At 44.7% G+C, this 14,184-nt stretch overlaps 1 protein-coding gene across 1 annotated transcript in view; it reads right to left on the bottom strand.

Annotated features, from left to right (window-relative positions):
* ITGA6 (integrin subunit alpha 6) overlaps positions 1–14,184 on the bottom strand; it is a 70,918-nt gene continuing 56,734 nt past the window's right edge. The window contains exon 27 of the mRNA XM_082215798.1: positions 1–3,988. Within this exon, the coding sequence (XP_082071924.1) occupies positions 3,827–3,988 (162 nt within the window). The 3' untranslated portion in view covers positions 1–3,826. The remainder of the gene's footprint in view (positions 3,989–14,184) is intronic.

The raw sequence follows: 14,184 nt of genomic DNA on the forward strand, positions 1-14,184 counted from the left end.
AGCTTTTCATACAAAATTTATTTCACACTTTTTATACAAATATCCACAGGTGATTTTTAGCCGTGATTTAACATTTGATGTTAGCGACAGTCAATGTATAAAATGAATATATATACCAGTGACGTGACTTGAGATGACACTTTATATTATAAAGACCAGCCCTAATTTAGCACTGCCTATGGATTTGCAACCCCCTTTTTTTGACAAGGCACCAGAATTACAATTGTATGTTTTTTTAATGAGAAGATGCAGTAGTGTTTTAAAGTTTTGCCTTTTCAAGTTTCAAAGCCCATAGCTGTGGGATCCTGAACGATAATGCTTTAAGAAGTGCTGCTATGAGGCTCTTGTAGGAGACTCTGTTTAGCTGAGGTCGGAGCCAAAGCAGCAGTATTTGGTGGAATACATTGCGAGGCACCAGAGTTGGTAAATATTTGGCAATAATAAGTTTAAATATTAAATTTTTTTAAGGCTTTTTGGGGAAAAAATACTTTTTTATATAAACTGCGTGGTCAGAGTTTTATTTCTTTTTTTTTTCTTCTTTTTTTTTTGTGTCCGAAGACTGATTCTATGAAGCCTTGTTGGAAAATAGATTCATTTTGCCCAACTCCCTGCAACGGTGCAGGAAGAAGAGGAGTTTGGATTTGATATCCTGCTTTATTACTACCCGAAGGAGTCTCAAAGCGGCGAACATTCTCCTTTTCCCTTCCTCCCTCACACACACTCTGTGAAGTGAGTGAGGCTGAGAGACTTCAGAGAAGTGTGACTGGCCCAAGGTCACCCAGCAGTTGCATGTGGAGGAGTGGGGAAGCGAACCTGGTTCACCAAATTACGAGTCTACCGCTCTTAACCACTACACCACACTGGAATCTTTTGCCCAACATGGTCTTGAACCCATGACTCTAGAGATTAAGGGTTTCATGCTCTACTGACTGAGTGATCCCAGATCAAGGTGGAATGAAAGAAGTTGAACGTGACAGCCTTGGAAAGGACAATAATCACCAGCAGCTAGCGCTTTATTTTAATTTTATTTTTTTGTAGTGTAACTGTAAGGCATATAGAGTCTGGTTCCTGACGATAGATATTTAAAGGTTTGCATAGTTTTCACCCAATCTCAAACTATCTGCACATACTAAAGCTTCTGTTGATATTTCATATATAGTAAATGTTACAGCACATTTATGATCCTTGCTTAATCAGTACCAATGAGGGCTTTTGTAATATATAGAGATGTAGCTTAAAAACAACAACAGCAAATACCTTGGTTACAATCACAAGTATCAAACTGTATGGAACTATTCTTAAAATCAAAATTTAGGTATTTAGGACATTTAGTCAGTAGTCTTAAATTGGACCGGTGAAGATCCATAGTTAAATTTATTCGTAGCTTATCCTTTGTTTCAAGTGCGATAACATTTGCAGTAGTTGATCTTGTTGCAAATACAGAAATACAGAGCTAGAAAACCTCCCCCCTCGTCCCCCCACCCACCCATGGAACACTTGCCACATAAGTTAGTCATATAAAACTTCTATAGATAAAACATCTGCAGGTATGCATTAGTGCACAAATTATTCAGAAGATACAATACTTCCTCTATTACACAATCAGAAATATGTATAAAGAAGGATTTTACAAGAATGTTTTAGTCGTTGGTATCCAAAGGTTTAAGAATTGGCACATCTGGTGGAAAGTGTTCGGTCTTAAACCCTGAACTCTTACACACTATTGCTCACTATATTTAAAGTTCATTAAAAGAAGAATCTTTGGCTTAACAGTTAGTCAAAGACAAAGATTTATGGTAAAAATAAATATATAGGAATGACTTACAGTATATACAAAAAGTACAACCAATATTCAAGCTTTGAAAAACAAACCTGTGTATATTTGGTGTGAGCAACAGGGGCACACAAACTGATCTTTAAAAAGCATGATTGAAAGATGGCCTATTGCACATTTTAAGATAATGCTGGCTACCATGGCTGCGCACAAGAGTTAGGACAAGGAATTAGCAGATTTAGGGTGCAATCGTATAGATGCTTATTTAGGAGTAAGACCCATGGAACTCAACAGGACCTGCTCCTGAGTAGACGTGTATACGATTGCACTGTTGGAGATTTCAAAATTACCTGACGTACACATGTCAATGCCGCTATGCATGTTGGTGGGTGGTGATTTTTCGGGTGGCAGGGCAGTAATTTTAAAACTCCACTCCCTTTGCCACAGTAGGATCAGTACAGTAGTTAAAGGAAGGAGTGCCTTTAAATTAGGGCTACCATATGTCCGGGTTTTCCGTGGACACATGCGGGAATTGGGTTGCAAAATGGAGTCAGGGTGGATTTTTCCTTAAGTGGCAAAATGAATCGGGAAAACCTGGACATATGGCAAGGAGGGCTTTTTTTTTTAAAAAAAAAAATGCTTAAAAAAAAAACCAGCTTTGGGTAATGTGGCAACCCTATTTAAACACATGCAAAGCGCCATGCTCTCACTACTGAGAAACATCCCCTATTCTCCATATATTCACAGACAGGAGGAATGGCTTTTGCATGAATATGACTTCCAGACAAAGCTAATCTTCACCTCTCCTTTAGAAATTTAGCCACACCAATTTGCATCGGTTCTTGAATGCCTACTTCTTCTTTTTTTACAAGAACACATACACATGTATTGGCAGAAACAAAAAACAAATAAACCCAACAACCAACCAAATGTATGAAAGCTTGACAAAATGTTGGGAAGCGTTTGCTTCTGTTGCAAAACAAAAAACAAAAAAGCCTTTGAAAATCCAAGCCATACATTCCCCCCAAAATGAAAGAACCCGTTACTTCATTTACATGGGCAAAATGAAAGGTTTGATTTTAGCAGACTCCCATCAAAGTTTACAACCTATTTTCAGTGCCATGGCTTAATCCTAGAAATGGGAAGGAATAAACTTGCGACCATTTGCAGAGTGCCTCTCGCAAGTGAATACTTACAACCAGATTCCATATGCATGAGAGTAAGGGAGAGTATCTTCCAGGTTTTTGGGGTGGCTGGGATGCCCCTAAAAACCAGGAAATATAAAGCATGTTCCAAAGTTAATGCTTGGCTTGCTACCACTGGGAAGTTGCAACCACAAATGGGAGAGGTAGGCAATGCCACTCTGTCACACTCAAGTCTCATACCGTATATGTGTCTGTGTAGTGTTGTGGCTGGACTCTCCTCACACAAAAAGTGACGTTGCGTTCCATGCAAGGCGATATCCCCTTCCACCGAGACACAGATTTAAATAACAAAAGACCAATGAACTGAAATGTTAAAGAGCACCCATGTTTAGGGAAATGATCATAGTATCTTTCATAGGTTAGCTGCTCAGGTATGCAAGAAAACAGGGCAAGAAGGTTAGCCAGGTTGAGACAGGACCGAACATGCAGTTCAAACTAATGCACACTCCAAATTCTTGCAGGAGAGTTCTAATAAGCCACATATCTCAGGTTACTTCATCTCTATTTAGCTCTTGGACAATCGCCTCTCCCACACAATTGGCTCAACCATTCCAGACCGAGACAAAGCAGCCTGAGATTATCTTCCCTCTATAGACTCTCTCCCCTCTTCCTTTCCTGCCTGATAATTTCGATTAAAAATGAAATGGCTTTTGGACATTTTAGATAAGGCATGTAGATTGGTTTAAGCCGTCTTAAAAGTTAGGTCTATAAAACAAAAAATGCTTTCGTATAGAAGTAACAATATTTTTTTTAAGGCAGCTGTTTCTCTACATAGGACTTCCATCCTTCCATCATGTGAGTCAAATACACTTTTTTTTTTAATGAGCCTTCAGTTCAGGGGTGATCCCTAGGAATAACTTTCGTTTTCATCCCATTTCGTGATCCACTGTTTTTTTGCATAATTCTCTTTAGTTTTTCCTTCTTTGATCTGCCTTTCCTCTTTCCGAATTCTTACAGCGTGGTAGCGTGGGACGCTGTCATCGTACCTGGAACGCTGGAAGAACCCACACTGTAGGGGAAGGAAATCCAAGATAGGAGTTAGATGTGCGGTTACGTCTTTGCGCCGGCAGAACAGACAAGCCTTCCTTTAAAGAGAACAGGCAAAATGCAGCACCCCAAATATAGCAGCAGCAGCAGGAGTCGGCAAAGAGCGCAATCCAAGCAGGGAGATAGAAATCACTTCCATTAATCTCAAATCTACCTTATAAAAATAATACTTTTTTTAAGAAAAGAAAAAAGTTGAGCCAACATAGTTATACTCTGTATGTTGTCAAGATAAAAGGTAAGTTTGTGGCCTATATTAGTAAACTATGAAAACAGTTCCCTGTAGAGCCAAGGTCTCACAAATATGGTCTCTGGTGGTGGTGAGGAATTTCTTAAGTGACAAACAGAGCCAAATATTGATTTCAAGTTCTGCATATCAGAACTTGGGGGTGAGGCGGGCAGAATGGGGAATGGCACCTCACTTTGTGCCAGTTTGGATAGAAAGGCAGAAACCTAACTCTTCCCCCCCCTCCAAAAAAACAAAAACCCAACTCTCTAGCACAGGCAAACTCGGCCCTCCAGATGTTTTGGGACTACACCTCCCATCATCCTTGACCACTGGTCCTGTTAGCTAGGGATGATGGGAGTTGTAGTCCCAAAACATCTGGAGGGCTGAGATTGCCTATGCCTGCTCTAGCACAAACTGAGGATTCACAAGGGATGAAGTAAGGGGATGAAGACCAGGTAGGTCGAAAGGCATCCAGCAGTGAAAACGTCTCTTGTGCAAGGCTCCCCACTTTTCTAAAGAACTTTGGGAGGGAGGGAGGGAAGCGATTGGCCTTCTCACTTCACAGAAGGCTGGGGGCAACCAGAAGTGGAAAGCACCCCTCTCACCACTTGACTGCCTCAAAACCACATCCTACTCGGTGGAAGAGTGACGCTGTTCAGTCTTGCTACTTCCCAGTGCCTTCCCTCCTAGCTTGGTATGAATGCTGACTCTCGCCCCCAGCTGCCCGATTTTTACTTGCAGTCGCCAGACACGACAGTAGGGCATGCGTTGATAATACACAAGAGACAAATAATTAAGAATACACAAGAGAGAAATGCCCTGTAGGCACTGTTCTCCATCCTTGCGGGGGGGGGGTAGCCTTGCTTATTCTACCGTTTCCTCGCAAGTAAGACATCGCCCGAAAATAAGACCTACTTCCAGTTTTGCCTCTCGCTGTAATATAAGGCCACCCCGGAATATAAGGCCCCCGAAGCTACCATAAGGCGTTGTACTGTATACAGTGGTACCTCGGGTTACATACGCTTCAGGTTACATACGCTTCAGGTTACAGACTCCGCTAACCCAGAAATAGTACCTCGGGTTAAGAACTTTGCTTCAGGATGAGAACAGAAATCGTGCTCCGGCAGTGCGGCAGCAGCGGGAGGCCCTATTAGCTAAAGTGGTGCTTCAGGTTAAGAACAGTTTTAGGTTAAGAATGGACCTCTGGAACGAATTAAGTTTTTAACCCGAGGTACCACTGTACAGGTAATAAATTTCCTTTTTTTTTTTTTTTTTTTGGTTCAACGTGTACTGTATTCTTCTTCATGGAAAAATAAGACATCCCCTGAAAATAAGACCTAGCGCATCTTTGGGAGCAAAAATTAATATAAGACACGGTCTTATTTTCAGGGAAACAGGGTATGCACTCTGGAGGCCAGAAGCCTAACTCATTTACTCCCATGGGCCTGCAAATCTCATCACCAGTTTCCCTGGGATCTCAATGTCCTTGAGATGTCCCTTTTTTCTAATGACTGGTTCCTCTCGCCCACGTATGAGGAATGCTTGCAAGAACTTTGGGACCTGTAGGTCTTGAGAGTGCATGCCATGCAGAAAGGGACTTTTTCTCTAGTCTCTCAAGCTGAGCTTGGCTGGGGATCTCACTGTTCATCATGTTGAATGTTCTGCTTAATGGTGCTTCTGATTGGTTTCTGCAAATCTCACGAGATCTGAAGACCACCAATGGATACAGGGAATTAGCACAAACATCTACAGGCATTATCTTGCCTCCAATTTTTCACTCATGGTAACTGGGCACCAGATTACTGTATTATTTTATTGTTGTTAGCCGCTCTGAGCCCGGGTTCGGCTGGGGAGGGCGGGATATAAATAATTTATTATTATTATTATTATTATTAGGAGCTCATAGGCCTCTGGATCCACCCCTCACCTCAGTGCCTGAGTCTTGAGATTGTTCAACAGACTCAGAACCTAAGATAAATGCTCGTTTTGTCTGACAAATGACTCATTTCAGCTTCTTTTAGAGGTAATGCTTTTGCTCATTAAAGATCAAAGTGGTTGTCCCGGCAATCCAGCAAGCAGAATATAATATTTACTTAAATATGACTTCAGGTTTCGCAGCAGCACACGGCATCATGCAGAAGGCAAGCTTCAGAAGAGAAATGCATATTTAAGGATAGAAAACAGAAGTTCAAAATTTACCATAAACTTCCCACAGAAATTGACAAATTGAGAACAGCCCTTTACGAGAAAAAGCAGTACCAGCAGTAAAGGCTTTCAGCATGCATTAGTGGTTAATAGAGCTATTGAACTTCTGAGTGCAGGAGCAAAACATATGTAGAATCCTACAATCTATATATGGTATGGCTCATGCTATATTGAAGCCTATGTCAAATCTCACATTGATTTAATTGTTGTGGACTGCAATCACAGCCCACAGTCCAGATGGACACGCGCGCGCGCACACACACACACACACTCACACACACACACCGCAATCGTATACATGTCTACTCAGATTAAAGTCCCACTCAGTTCAGCAGAGCATTCTCCTAGGTAAATGGATACAGGATTGCAGCTTTAACTATGTGATGGATTGGGGAAGTAAAACCTTAAAATGCTAATGCCATAGTGACAATTGTTTTTAATGTTGAAAGAACCCACAGGCAGGTTTAAATGAAGCACCTCTAATAGTTTCATTAACTACCTACATGAAAACTTGCACCACAGTCGGTGCAAGAAAACCATTTTCCCCCACACACAAGCTTAGAGCTTCTTGCTTCACATTTCAGTGGGAAACCTAAAGTTGGGACGGGTGCTCATTTCTATTCAGGTCTCTCCTGCTTTCTCTTTCATGCTATCAACTCACATTCGAACAAAACAGCACAGGAGGTTCCAAGGCTGTTGTCCAAGCCTCACATCTGAAAATGCTCCTATATCTAGGTGAGCGAGATGGAGTTACCTAGCCCCTTGTTGCTTGCCAATGAATGGCAGCTTGGCTCCACAATTTCCCTTCCCACAGCAGTTTACCTCTAAGGCAGCTACAGAATCCCAACACCTTGCAGAGGATTCTCAGACATGTCCTAGGATCCACACGCATTAACATGGGGCAGGATGTCAAATCCTCATAGGTCCATGTGAATCCAGAGTTCAATCTAGGGCGCATCCAATCCTCTATTGCATATTGCAGAGAAAGATCCGTTGCGGTTGGGCAAGGTGGCCTTCGGGAAAGCTTGCCACTGGGCCAAACTATATAGGACATTCAACTTTTGCATTTAGTTTAATGTGAAGGTATTGAAAATTATATATAGCATCAGCCATAGGGCTAGGACTGATCATTATTGGGATTGCAGCATGTGGGGGGGGGGGTAATTTAACTAATTCCTCCTTTGCTGTGGAAAATCCCTCTTCTGGAGCTCACATTTGCTTTGGCCAGGGTGGGTGCAGGAATCACAGTGAGGGATTTCCTCCCAAGGTGAACAACAACTTCGGAGAACGGAGGGATCCTGACAATTGTCATCCCCTCTCCATTAGGGGAAATAGGAAGCCCCAAACATATATTTTTTAGGTGTCCTTTTTATGTTGAGATTCGTAGAGACACCATTAATCCTTTGCTGAAGAGGCTCACCGATCTAGGCAAAGATCACAAGACGACCTGGCTGGTAGCCAGATTCTGCGCCCAGATTTGTAGGCACAGATCATCTTCTAGAATAAAATAGCTTACTAGGGAAATGCTGAAGTCGGCCTTTGGGGTGCCTCAGGGTCAATTTTTATGGTAGCCCAAATCTCAGTTGTACGGGTGTATGTATATATCTCAGTTTTAACTCATAAGCTATTGCTGCAATCTGCTCTGATTGAATATTTTATCTTTATGAACGCTGTTTTTACTGTGTTATGCGGCCTGGTCTTTGACCGTAATCAATTATCTATCATCCCCTCTTCTTTCCAGATGATTCTATTTCCATTTTTTTACAATCTGCATATTGATGCGTGCAGATGCATTTAATGTCATGTCTAGTTTGCTCCTGATAGAACCCATCTTCTCAATGAAGAACGGAGCCCGGGGACTCCTTAGAACATTTCCTTTTTTTCCACAGCAGAATAACATAGCTCCATGGGCACAATCTGTCACCTGGATCATGAGCCAACATGTTGAGAAGCTGGGTTGCCATCCTTAGGCAGAAAGCCTTCAGAATTTCAAGGAAGAACGCACAAGTAAACAGCTGTTAAAAATAATTGACGAAAGGATTTGCGTCTTCGTGCATTGAGAGAGCGAGAGACGGTTATAAACGACATAAGCAAGCGCAAATTGATATTTTGAAAACGCAGCAATTAATGGAAACAGATGCAGCAAGCTTCCAGTCATTAGCCACCACAACCAAAAAGCATGTCCCGCAGCAGCTAACAAATTCAAAAAAAAACTGATCAATTACCAATTACAGAAGTTGATCAATACTATGCATCAGAAGTAAGCCTCTCTTTATCAGATGGCTGAGCATGGATTTCAGCCTTGTGATATTTGGCATCATAATGATCTTTCTTATCTCTCTTGAAGAAACCACACTATAAGGAAGCAAGGCATTTAGTCAATGTTACGGACTAATGTGAAAAGAAAAAAAGGAAAAAAAAGGTGAACCAGATGTATGTGCATGGTAAAATATCCATCCAATTATGTCACAGTTCTGCAATAACCTTTGAAGCCGACTTGCTTGCAGTAGGACATTTCCATGGCTGGCTTTGTCACTTGCTGTTTTCACCCTTCAGTTATATACATTATACATTATCAGCAGGCTGGCAAACATTAATTTTAAAAAATACGGGGAACCGGATACAAATGCTCCGTGTATGAGGCTGGCACTGTTGAAATCACATAATGTTTGTTTTCTCTAGCAGAAAACAAAACCTGATTCACTTTTCTGAGAAATCAAACGGGTGTTTTAAAGAGGGAGTGACTGTGAAGACCGCCCCCTTTTTTTGGGCCTATGTATAAAAAGGTTTCTGATGGAATTTCTGTGTCCCATTTTTTGTGTAGGCAACTCAACACGTTGACTTCAACTAATCTGAACAGCACTGAGAGGAAGAACTGTGGGAGGTGTCCATGAACCTCCCATTTCCTGTAAGGTTTTTGGCACACTGCATCGTCCTGCACACTGAGGTAGTGGAAAAAAGGGTGGCATATTGAGTCCTATGCGAATCCCCATACACCTGGGCAACACGCTTCACACGGAGAATGACTGGGTCCATTAGGTAGTGAGCTGAAATCCTTATCAATTATCCTTTGATGCAAGGGGCAGCACATTCATGTATACATACACACACAGAGCGTGTTTAAATGTAGATATGTGAAAAACATCTCAAGATGGTTCACACATAATGCTAGGCTATTTTTACATATCTACAAAGGACAGGATTCTGAAGCGAACCGAGATCATGAAAGAGACTGGCCCAGTTCATACAGAAAAAAGCTAAACCAAATCATAGCTTGGCACGAATGAGGAAAATTTGTGGGTTTCTTGGGAAGAAGACTGTGGCTGCGTTGTTCTTCCTCCAGTTCTGTTTCTACTATGCTGCGGTGAAATAAGCCATGGTGTGGCCTGGTTGCATCCAAATCTAGACTCAAGATTTATCATGCTGCAGATAAACCATGAACAGCAGTCAAGGTTTATTCTATGGCTTGCTACTTGTGGCTTGGGGGAGATAAACTGCGGGTTTGATTTAGATGGAACACTAAGCCAAACCATAGCTTATCTCACAGCAGTGCAGCAGGAGCAGTATTAGAGGAACACGGCAGTCATGATATTCTTTCCAGGAATCTGGACATTTGATTGGTCGTGCTAAGCTATGGTTTGGCTTAGCGTTACATGTGGTGTCCTTTATGATCTTGGTTAATTTCAGAATTCTGTCCTTTTTTAAAAAAAAATAGCCTCAGTGCCAACATTCAATCCTAATGAGATTGAGTCATGTCTATGCATATTGATTTTAAAATTAGGAACTGATTCCCCATTTAATAACAGTCTCAAAATTAATTTTCATGTTCTAAATACTATTTTGACATCTTATGAAGATAAATGCTAGCCTACAAAAAACAAAATGCACATGAGTTTAAAATTATCACCAGGTATTTTTCAGCACAAATAATTGTAACATCAAAAATGGTTTTTTACCCCCTACTACTTGCTTGTTGTCAGGGAACTGACATCAGAGGAAAGGGAGGTGGTAGGGCTCCCAGAGGCTGGGAGAGAGTCAGCAGCTAAAGCAGGGACCAGCAGGGGGAGCGAGGGGTCTCTGGAGGAGGATCTCAGGAATGCGGAGAGAGACGCAGCAGCCAAGGCAGGAACTAGCAGGGGAGGGGTGAGAGACACGTCCAGCGAAAACAGCGGGGAGGTGTCAGAAGCAACCGTAGGGAGACCCATACTTCGCCGGAAGCTGCCACGTCGTGAGTCCAGGAGACGCGTTTCCGTTAAGGAGCTTCTTTGCTGGAAACGCTTCCGCAGGCAGCCACTGTCAGACTCTACTAGTGACTAGAGCAGACATGTCTGAGGAGCTCTGTCACACACAGAGGTTTGTGGGGCCGCACAAACTCTGAGGGGGCACAATTTTAAGCACAAGCAGCTAATCATCCCCTCACAGCAGTCTGACAGTCTTTGTACGCTGCCTGTGCAGGAGAAAGCATCATGAGCAACCCAGCCGGAACCGGAGAGGCAGGGGTTGGAGCTGGTCCAAGCTTGGAAGAAAGGTATCAAGCTTTGGAGGTCCAACTGGCGCTGCAGACGGCGAGGCTCGAGGAGAGAAGGGCTCAGGATGCAGACAAGAAGGGGAGAACCACTCAGTTCCCCAGAAAGGTACCAGGATTGGTGCAGAAGTTTGGGGGGGACCCCAAGGATTACCATGCCTTTAGGACAGAGATGCAATATGCCCTTAATGTGCAGTTTGATGAGTTCCCTGATGAGGAATCGCGAGTTGCTTTCGTAATTGGGCATCTTGAGAAGGGGGCGCGAGACTGGGTTCGACCCCTGATGGCAACAATGATATCCTAAAGGACACTATGAAGTTCTTTCGTGCAATGGATATCATGTTTTCCAGCGATATTGAGGAAGGGGTGGTGTGCAGACAGCTAATGGCTTGCAAGCAGGGAAGCCGATCTGTTCGTGAGTACTGGACTGAATTTACCATGCTGATTCACAGATTGGGGTGGGATTTATCGGCGGCACCCATTCAGATGCTATTTGAAGAAGGTCTTTCTTCGGCTGTGAAAGACGAGCTGTCCCGGAGCCCCAGGGCGGTGTCTATGGATCAGCTGACCAAATCTGCGCTGACCATTGGAGCGCGCCAGGAGGCAAGAGCCTTGGAGAGGCGGGAAGGGAGAGGGGAACGTTGGAAGGAGTTCCGCATTCCAGACATTCCTGAGCCAGCTTTCCCGCCGGCAGAGCCGATGGAAGTCGGAACAGCGCGCGCGCGCGCAGTTTCAAAGCCCAGTGAGGGGGCTAAGAAGGAGGGAAAAGGAGCCCGGAAATGCTATCTCTGCCAACAGCCAGGCCACTTTGCCAGAGTCTGCCCCCAGAGGAAGGAATGGCAAGGGATGGTGGGAGCTGTTGAGGGGGGAGAGCAGGGAGAAACGGAGCAGGTAAAAGCCAACGCCTGGTTGCCACCGTCAGGGCACTGCAGCCAGGCCAAAGAGCAGTGAAAGTGTCCGTGCCAGAAGCTCCTCGACCGGCTCTAGTGATTGAAGTGTCGCTAGAGCTGCAAAATGGACACCCCCTAAAAATAAAGGCGCTGTTGGACTCAGGCAGCTCCTGCAATTTTATGAGCAAGGAGTTTGCTGCTGAACACCAGATACAGACGATCCCTTTAAGCAACCCCCTGCAGGTGACCACGATCGATGGCAGGGAACTGTTGGGAGGAGGAGTCAGCTTGCAGACCGTCCCAATGATAATGAGGGTGGCAAGGCACACAGAACTGATAGCGTTTAATGTGGCCACCTTGGGAGGCGCTCCCATTATTTTGGGAATGAGCTGGCTAGCCCTACATGATCCGCTGGTGGGCTGGCATCAAAGAGTGGTTTCCTTCGGTTCAGCACATTGCTTAGAACACTGCAGGGGGGGAAAGGGTTCAGCAGGGGCCCAAGCCACCCTGGCAGGGACTGAAGTAATGGAGAAGGGGAAGGTGCCACCACAGTATGCAGATCTCAGCGACGTGTTCAGCGAGAAGGAAGCTGACCAACTACCCCCGCATAGGCCCTTTGATTGCCAGATCAATTTACTCCCTGGAGCACAGCTTCCTGTAGGCAAGTTGTATGCCATGTCAGACAGGGAAATGCAGGAGTTGCGAGAGTTCATTGACAAGAACCTGAAGAGAGGCTTCATCAGAGAGTCCAAGGCAGCGGGGGGTAGCCCAGTGTTTTTTGTGGATAAAAAGCACACGGACAAGCCGAGACTTGTATGTGATTTCAGGCGGTTAAATGCAGTGACAGAGCCGGCGGCTTTTCCTATGCCCAGGATTGATGATATTTTGACCAGGGTGCGGAAGGGAAAGATTTTTACAAAGCTGGACCTAAGGGGGGCGTACAACCTGATACGTATAAGGAAAGGGGATGAATGGAAAACCACCATGTTCACCCCTTTGGGGGCATTTGAATACCTCGTGATGCCTTTTGGATTACAAACAGGCTCCGCGTGTTTTCAATCATTCATGAACCACGTACTGGGGCCTTTGCTCTACAAGAATTGCGTGGCCTTCCTAGATGATGTGTTGGTGTATTCGGAGAATGAGGAGCAACATGTGAGAGACGTCAGAGAAGTGTTGAGCAGGCTGCAAGCCAACAGGCTGTGGGTGAAACTGGAGAAGTGTCAGTTTCATACCAAGGAGGTGGAATTCCTGGGGTACCGCTTGTCCGACAAGGGGTTGGCCATGGACCCCGGCAAGGTTCAAGCAGTGCTGGAATGGAAAACACCCAAAACCAAGAAGGATGTGCAGAGGTTCCTAGGGTTTGGAAACTTTTATCGTAAGTTCATCCGAAACTTCGCCCACCTGACGGCGCCCATCACGGACTGTCTCAGCAGTAAAAAGAAGTTTGTTTGGACGGCGGAGGCGGAGCGAGCGTTTGAGGAACTGAAAAGGGCCTTCGCCTCTGATGAACAACTTCTGCATGTGGATTTACAAAAAAAGCTGAGGGTCGAAACAGACGCATCTGACAGAGCCATAGGGGCGGTGCTTCTTCTGCAGCCGGGGAAGGAGGAGTCAGAGTGGCGACCGTGTGCCTTCTTTTCGCGAAAGCTGAACAAATCCGAGAGGAACTACACGGTGTACGACCGGGAACTTCTTGCGATTCATGAGGCTTTCCGGAGATGGAGGCACCTGCTGATTGGGGCACAACATAAGGTGCAAGTGTGCACGGACCATAAGAATCTAGAGTATTGGAGAACTGCGCGAGTGCTCAACCAACGGCAGTTGAGATAGGCCCAGGAGTTCTCCAAATTTAACTTTGAGATTTGTTACGTGCCAGGCCCAGAGAACGTTAGGGCGGACGCTCTCTCACGCAAACCTGAATATTTGGAGGGGGAGGGAGCACCCGAAGAGACCCATGTCATTCCAGAGGACTGCTGGGTGTGTGGGGCGGCATTGGTGGGGCAAAGGGAACTGGTAGAGGGAACGGTGCAGGATGAATACGCCCAGGACAAACTCAGGGGTCTCAGGAGGGAGGGAGACAAACCCGGGGGTTTTGAGGAGAGAAACGGGGCGTTGTACTACAAGGGAGCGTTATATATACCTGAAGGGGAATTGAGGGAAAAGGTACTCAAGCAACTGCACGATAGCCCCACAGCAGGGCATTTTGGGCAACACAAAACCATGTGGCTGGTTACCAGGGAATTCTGGTGGCCCAAGGTCAGGGAAGATGTGCGGGAGTATGTGAGAGGGTGTGACCAATGCCAACGAGC

This window comes from Podarcis vaucheri, assembly GCF_965113315.1.
Source record: "Podarcis vaucheri genome assembly, chromosome: 1".
Taxonomy (NCBI): Eukaryota; Metazoa; Chordata; class Lepidosauria; order Squamata; family Lacertidae; genus Podarcis; species Podarcis vaucheri.